Genomic DNA, 7,840 nt, shown 5'->3' with positions numbered 1-7,840 from the left:
ATTGATGCGCCCTGAATTGCAAAACATCTGCCATTTACTCTGAAGTGGATTTAAATGAGAATCAGTCGCGGGTTTTTATGGCACCGCGCGTAAACATTTCGCAAGTGAGGCGTTCATCCTAAACATTAAAAAGTAGATTAATATCGCAGTAAGGCCAATACACGAAAAACTTAACATTTAGATTTGCTTTTTTAGTAACGTAACCGTCCCTTCTTGTCCATTTGACTAAGTCTATAGTGTTTTCTATTCTACTGGACATCTGAAGTCGCTCTGAGTAAAAAAAAAACCTCCCTCTTGCCTTGATAGATTTACAAGCAAGTGTAATGCAGATGGTCACACTGTATATTCAAGGGGTATACGCTGAGAATCCTAAAGATTAACTTTGTTTATTGTCTTGACTAAAAAGGGGGCGTCTGTAGTGACAGCGCGCAGATGAACATATATTAAAAACTACTTAAACACGACTGTATACAGTCAGTTTGAGTCTCTTTTGCGTTAATTATCAAACTCTGAGTTAGTTTTTCCCCGTTTAAAAGCGTGTTGTTCATGCATGAGATGAGCAAGAATTGCCATCATGGATTAACGTTTATCCCAGGCATGGACTGGTCATTTTAGGAGCACTTCAAGAGGTCCATATGGCCACCAAATACCCCTAAAGGGCATTTTGTGTTTGACACATCAGCGCCCTTAAGAAGGACCAGTCGACTTTTCAGGCTGTGGCCATTTATCTGACCAAAATGGAACATTGAAAACTGCAGCTGAAAAGCCACGGGGCGTTGCTCCAATTTTCCTCGCTTCATATTTCTAAAACAGAAGTATGTGACCTGTCAGCAAATATTTCTAAACTTTTCAGCGCATAAGTCTAATGTATAATTTTACAAACTTTTAATGGGTTCATTTAGTTCTTAAATTCATTTTTTGTCGCTCATAGGTTTATAGGCCTGTACAAAAACACATGTAGCCTGTATCATAGTATTGGTGGCAGTATTTTTTTTTAACACTATTGACTTCGTGTGTGGCGACTAAAGTGTTAGTGTAAAATTAGTATGAAATTGTCAATTTGTTGGTGTCAGCGCCGCGCTCTGAGAGGCACCATATGCCACGTTAAGTGGCACTATTTTTCGATTCGTTCCTAGTTTCACGGTCCATCCCTTTTTTCTACCCGGCAGGAAACTCAAAAGCCACAACAAAATGACTATTGAAGTTGTAGAAAGGCCACATACCCCCTGCGGCATACTTTCTCCCAGGGCCTTTCCGTTTGACTACACGGGGCACCACAGTCAGGGCGTAAAACTTTGACTTTCAAATGGAGGAAACTAGTGCGCGCAGTGCGTGGCCTGGCGGCGGAGGGGCACCTGTCACAGTGAAGTGAGGGCACTTTACATCTCACTGGAATCAAAGTAATGGACAGAGCATCCACCCACGCACATGTGGAGTCACGTCATTAGAGTTTATGCGTAAAGCACGCGCCTACACACAAAAAACATTACAATGCATAACTGCAAAAGTATTTGAGGGGACAACTATGATTCCGTACATTATGTAACAATTTAACGTAGGATATATGAGTAATGACTAAAAGAATATAGTGTTTATTAACGACAAAACAAAGTTTACTTTTAACTTTATTAATGCAGAATACAATGCAATAAAAAAACATTGTTCTACACAACAAATCCACTGAAATGCTTTGTTTGATTTCTCAGTTATATCTAAATATTGTAGTGACCTTGAATCTTCATTCTCTTCATTCAGTATCCATATTTGGCGACGGAAAACTACTGTAGTCATGGCTGCCCTGTGTCAGACAAGGAAGAAACAAGGCATTCTGCACCTTACCTCCTCTGGTCTGACATACAAGATTCCTGGCTCTATCAGTATGTAGTCAGGTAGCAAAGGTGGAGAAAAAACTAAATAAGCAATGGACATTAGCAAGGTAACAAACAGGCAAGTTCACCGTTGTTCTGATATGAATGAGGAAGTACATTTAAAAACAGTTTGGAGAGCAGAATCAAACATAAAATATAAAATAATCTCTTGGTGGAAGCTCCTACAGATGTCTGCAGATGTATTTATTGCGTTAAAGTTGCTGTTCTTATTGGCTAATTGTTTTTGTGTAACTCTGTATTAAACCCTGAAAGTACTGCTGTGTATTTTTCTCAGGTTGGAAAAGTATAATGCAACATTTTGGAAGAAAATACCATAAAAGGAAAGAATACAGACTGGAGAGCATGGCTAAAGCATTAAGTGTCTGCAGGTGCTTTCCTCTGTAGAGAATGAAGATAGTGGCAAAGATGATCCAAGTCAGTGTCAGCAGAAGTAGACAAAAGGTGATAGCTTTGGCTTCATTGTAGTTCTTTGGGAGTTCTTTTGCCATGTATGAGAAGAGAAAGCAGAGGAAGCACAGTACAACAAACAGAGCCATTGAACCACCATAAGCTGTTAAATCAGTCTCACAAGCAAGAACAATCTGGTCGGGGTACCATACAGTTTCATTATAAAGCTTTGGAAGAGCAGTTGTATATGTTATCAGAAGGAACAGTACTTGTAGTATAAATGCAACTGCGATGACCAACCATTGTCCATGATATTTCATCCACCACCTCTGTACTGACGGATACGTAGCTGCTATTTTAAAGATGCTAACTATCTGAAAGGAGCGCACAACAAAGCAGGCCAAGCACACTGTGTAGAACAAAACGAATGGCAAAAGCCTCATAATACAATAAGACTGTTGTGGTTTACCAAAGTAGAAGAAGACACTGATGCTGCAGAGACAGAGGCAGCCGAGAATCAGGAAGCACATGGGTCCACCAGCAGATCTCACCACTGGAGTGTTGTAGTTCAGGCTAAAGAGCACAGCGGTCAGGAGAGAGAGGGCCACGAAAATCACTGTTCCAACCATGATCACTATGGCAGCAGCATCCTCAAATGAGACAAACTCTACCAATCTGGGCAGACACGAGGTGCTCGCTGGTGTAGACCACTCTGTTGCTGAACAGGAGACACAAGTATAGGGGTCCACTGAAGCCATAAAACATTGGAAATAAATCATTAATGAGGAAAATGCAGGATGATCATATGATGTTTTTCAAGTCACGACAGTAAAATGATCTTTTATCTATTACATGCATGCTAGGATTTGTAATTTAATTTGACAGTTTACGGCAGTTGCCCTCAGTGATGCATTCAACTTGATCCAAGAACAAAGCATTTTTGCGAAACTTGTTGAATGGATGTTTAATCTATATTTTTTTTCAAATGGCAGTTTTGTAATTGAAAACAAACCTCTTGTTTGCATTCTTGTTTCGTAAGAAAGATATTGCTAAATATTGTTAATACATTTCTCATATACCTGTGATATTGATGTAGGTTCCATTAGGACAAATGACACAGTCAAAACAGCATTTATGGATCCCAGTTTGTTGTCTTACGTGCCCTGCAGGGCAGTCTGGGGAGCAGAGTGAAGTTGGTACCTGCACAAAATGATTATTGTCAGAGTCATTAGTTAAATATTTTGTTCATTACTATGACTTGGACCTTTTCCCTATGGAGTCACCACATAAAATGATCTGTCTTTGCAAATTGATGTAATATTTTTCCTATTTCCTGATACAACCTTAGAATTAATCTGGCCATCAGATTTAAACATGTAGTTTGGGAGCTTTTGACATGCTTCCTTTACTAATAAGAGATGAACTGAAAGCATTCTTCTAAAAAGTGTGCAATTTTGAAGCTATGTATCAAGGTGCAGTTACCTGGGCTGCACGATGGCCTCTGTTGCAGCTTGCATTGTACATAATCTGTATCACTGTTGTGGGATTGATTTCCTGGGTCCAACAATTTTCTTAATGTCTCTCCCCACTCTCCCCAAAGCACTTACCTGTCCATTCGTGTACCACTGAATCTCTGAGCTCTTGATATGAAAATCAGCAAATGGGTAGAATTTGTAATAGCCGACTTCGTCTGCCTTTTTGTTGTTCCAGAAAACAATAGAGTATGATCCAAACTTTGGGTCTCCATTTTCATTAAACTGAATGCTCTGGTTCAACAGAGTAAAGTTGGACTTCTGTAGCTCTGCCAGAACCTGGAGAAAGAGCAACAATATTGTGCAAAGAAGAATTTATTTTAGAGATTTAAATGGCAAGGTTTCTGAAAAGTACAGGGACATTCCCTCTGAAGTTTGCGTGTTCTCCCCATGGAGACAGTTTCCTCTAACAATCTAAATAAATGTGAGGTTTATCTACTTTAGGTACTGTTGATTGATCATGATCTGGACAGGCCACTGCCCTTCTTTTGCCCTGTAGTTCAGCAGCACTGAAGAATTGGAATTGTATTCATACTTTTTTTTTTCCTTATACTGGTTTGTTTGTTATCAATAGTTTGTTTAAAGCAGTGCTGAATGATGCAGTCAAGTACTTAAGTAAAAGTATCACTTAAAAATCAACTGAAGTAAAAGTAATTCAGTATACATACATATTTTGGTCAACAGTAACCATATGAATCAATGTCTTAATGTTTCTTATGAATTTTTTGTATTTATTTTTGTTTGCTCAAAGTAGAAGCTTGAACTTGAAAACTTCAGGATGTTACCACCACAAATATGGTAAAACTTGGTAAAACTTTACTACATTTTTTTATTAGATTGAAAAGTAAAGTAAAAATAAAAAGTATCCACTGTAAAAAAAATAAAAGTAAGTAAAGTACAGTTACCTAAAGAATTTACTGAGTATAATACTTTACTACTTGTACTTGTTACCTTCCACCACTGGTTTAAAGACACCATGTAACTTTTCTGGTAGAAGGTCTGACACCTGCTTGTTAGATCGTATTGCTTTGCCTGGAATTCATTTAATTTCAGATGTGTAAATTGCTCTGGTGGTGTCACCTGCTTGTCTCCATAGAGATCGATAAGTTAACATTCTAGACAATAATAATAATATATCCAAGGAGATAAGGTGGCGCATCCTCCCCCAAGTTATACCTCTAAGTACATTTGATTTACTACTTTGACTCCCTACTGCTCCTTTAATTGTGAAAGCAAAATTATACAAAGCATCAAGAATATATCCAGTGTATGCTCACCATATATGGGTAAATGGTCACATTGGTATTACATCGGCCAGTCTCACACTGCAGCAGGTTGTGTAAGGCGTGAGCGATTATGTTCACTGCTGCGTACACTGGAAAGGAGTAGGAAGGGTCCGCTTCGATTATGTCCTCTGCACTCACCTCATTACAGGCACACACCTGGTTACAAACTCGCTCTTTGCCCACTTCACACTGTGCACGCTCAGCTTTTAAAGAGGAGATAAATTCAGAAAATCCTGGAATTTCTAACTCTGGCTCAACCAGCCCAATCACAGTTCCTATAGCGTCTATGTTTGGTGTTTCCATAATGTTCCTGTTGAGTGCCCATGGGTCTGTAGCTATCCAAACCTTCTTGTTAACTTTGAGATATAAGGCTGCCCTGGTTATCATTGTAGCAATTCTTTCTGGTGTAAAAACTATAATCACGTTTATCTTCTGGTTCTCTATCCGGCGGAATACTTCAGAATGGTTAGTCACAGCGTCTACAACTTTATTGTAAGCCATGCAGATCTTAGTGTTTTTGATTGCTTTGGAAAATAAGTTCTCGCCGTCTGTGCCATATTCTTCATTACTGTTGAGGAAAGCGACCCAGTGCCATCTGAAGTGAAGCAGGATGGCGACAATGGCTTCTACCGTCCGCTGATTTGGAAGCACTGTCCGTAGAACCGTGGGATATTTGACTTTTTCTGAGAAAGCTGAACTTGAGGATCCATAATTGACCTGACAGGAAGCAAATCAAGTTATAGTTATGTTAGTTAGGTACTGCAATGCCTTAGCAGGAAGTGTACATTTACTCAATAATACAATCTCACAATATCATAAGAGACCTGCTTGAGACTTTTAAGTATACTGTAGCTCTGAAACTTTTAAAGCCCCCCCTGTGTAATTTCTTTGGAGGAGTTTTTTGTTTGTTTGTTTTTATTGATCAAAAATATATTGACTTTTTAAATATATTTTTTATAATTTTTTATGTGACCTGTACCTTGATCTGCTGGCATCACTTGCTGGTCTCCATGGCGATAAGATAAGTTTAATACCATACCGTGAATCATTCCAGCCAAAGCAATGACATCTCCATGGAGACAAGACAGTGACTCACCATCCCCCAGAAATGTTACATAGAGAACCATTAATTAATGATTTATCATGTTCACCCTCGTGTCTTTCCAGGTAGATTATGGATTGTACATTTGATTGAAAGCTTACCATAGGAATAAAGTCCATCGTGAAGAGCGGCGCAATAGTGCGGGTTTTCGTGCTGGAGAAGGTTCCGACCACTGATATGACTTTAGGCAGTTTTGACCCCTGAGGCTCAGGCCAGGGCTCCACTGACTCATTGACTGATATGAAGTCAAAGATCCCAGGGAAAGCATTGATGTCCGAGCAGTGGTCAAAGATCTCATATCCCAGAGTGACGCCAGGAAGGAGCTGTGTGGAATTATTGATCTGCTCTACGCCTAATCGCATGACCTGAAACTTCCGGTAGTTGGACAAGATGAACGGCTGTCTGCAAAGGACACAAGCAAGTAAAGTTAGGATTTGTACCCATATATTAAAACAACTATGGCCATTATGTAGCCAATGATGTCACAATATTGAATTCCATTGTTGCGATCAAAGTGAGAACATAAATCATAATTATTCACAATCAATTACAACTAAACAACAGTTCATCTTGCTATGGTTTATTCTAGGATGTGCATTAACAGAGAATACAAGAGCTGTAAGTATGATCCATTCCATCCATCTATAGAAATTTGCCTCTTGGTTTGGGGCTTCTTAAATCTTTACCAATTTTGTTCTAAAACCTCTGCATGTGAATCTTATCTAACACAGCATTCTCAAGTGAAAAATTACGTATATGTTGTATGTGAGTATTTGAATCTTATGGTAATGAAGACAGTAGTAGACTTTAAGACTCACTGTGAGCAGTTGATAGCTTCAGGCATATGTTGAGAAACCTCCTCAGTCACGTCATGAACATCAAAAAGTCCTCCAATCAGAAAATCTCCAGCCAGACTAAACTCAGAGTCAGTGACAGTGCACGGAGAGACTGACGATAAAATGTAATCCATTAAAAACAGAGCAGCTATGAGAGAGGTCATTTCTGCGGACGGTTTAGTGTGAATGGCAGTGAACCAAGCTAACTCTACTCTGTTTATCTGCATCTGCTGGTGACCTGTATTAACAATTTACAAATCAGTATGCAAAAGTATGGGGGCTTTGACTGTGGGCCCAGGGTGACAAATTAATCTGTTGAGCCCGCCATGCAAATCCAGACGTTTCTTTAAACAACTTAGAAACTCAAATTCAAAACCAAACAGGCTTCGCAACACCTGATTATTCACACAATCACACCAAAGATGAAATGTTGACCCTATTTTTGTCACCTTTTCTTTCCCGGCATGCGCTGTTACTGTTTTCAAAGGTACTGCAATCACAACTGCTTAAACCTGCACATACAGGTATCTCATCGCAATATGGACAGGCCATGCCTCGTGTGAAAGCTCAGAACCTCCAGAATTCACTCAGAGGCTGCACTAACACTAATTAAATATTGGCTGTGTGTGCACTGTGGTTTAGGGACATGTTTTTGTAACTAAGAATAAATCAGCATTAGAATTGTTATTAGTAAACGCTATATTTCATTGGAGCATGTTTGCCTCATATCTGGGAACACAGATAGGACAAGTTTATGAAATTTAAACTCTAAATCTTACATACAGTTCCATTAACATGAAAGGTGATG

At 39.1% G+C, this 7,840-nt stretch overlaps 1 protein-coding gene across 1 annotated transcript; it reads right to left on the bottom strand.

The window, feature by feature from the left end:
• Positions 1-2,095: 2,095 nt before the first annotated feature.
• Positions 2,096-7,196, bottom strand: LOC117373006 (taste receptor type 1 member 1-like). The gene is made up of 6 exons (XM_033968863.1): positions 7,015-7,196; positions 6,298-6,598; positions 5,086-5,811; positions 3,884-4,087; positions 3,356-3,476; positions 2,096-3,024 (listed from the first exon to the last, which is right to left on the bottom strand). Exons 1-6 carry the CDS (start codon positions 7,194-7,196, stop codon positions 2,096-2,098), a joined length of 2,463 nt encoding a protein of 820 aa, XP_033824754.1.
• Between the last annotated feature and the right edge of the window lie 644 nt (positions 7,197-7,840).

This window comes from Periophthalmus magnuspinnatus, chromosome 7 (assembly GCF_009829125.3).
Source record: "Periophthalmus magnuspinnatus isolate fPerMag1 chromosome 7, fPerMag1.2.pri, whole genome shotgun sequence".
NCBI lineage: Eukaryota > Metazoa > Chordata > Actinopteri > Gobiiformes > Gobiidae > Periophthalmus > Periophthalmus magnuspinnatus.
Note: the sequence above shows the minus strand (reverse complement) of the source record. Positions and strands in the feature narration are given on the sequence as shown.

Excerpts from the sequence above, each read along its gene's own strand:
- LOC117373006 (XM_033968863.1), bottom strand. The coding sequence starts at position 7,196 with ATGACCTCTCTCATAGCTGCTCTGTTTTTAATGGATTACATTTTATCG. Across the intron at positions 6,599-7,014 it reads GAAGCTATCAACTGCTCACA|ACAGCCGTTCATCTTGTCCA; the intron begins GTGAGTCTTAAA and ends TGTCCTTTGCAG. Across the intron at positions 3,025-3,355 it reads AACCTACATCAATATCACAG|TGGACCCCTATACTTGTGTC; the intron begins GTATATGAGAAA and ends TTATGGCTTCAG.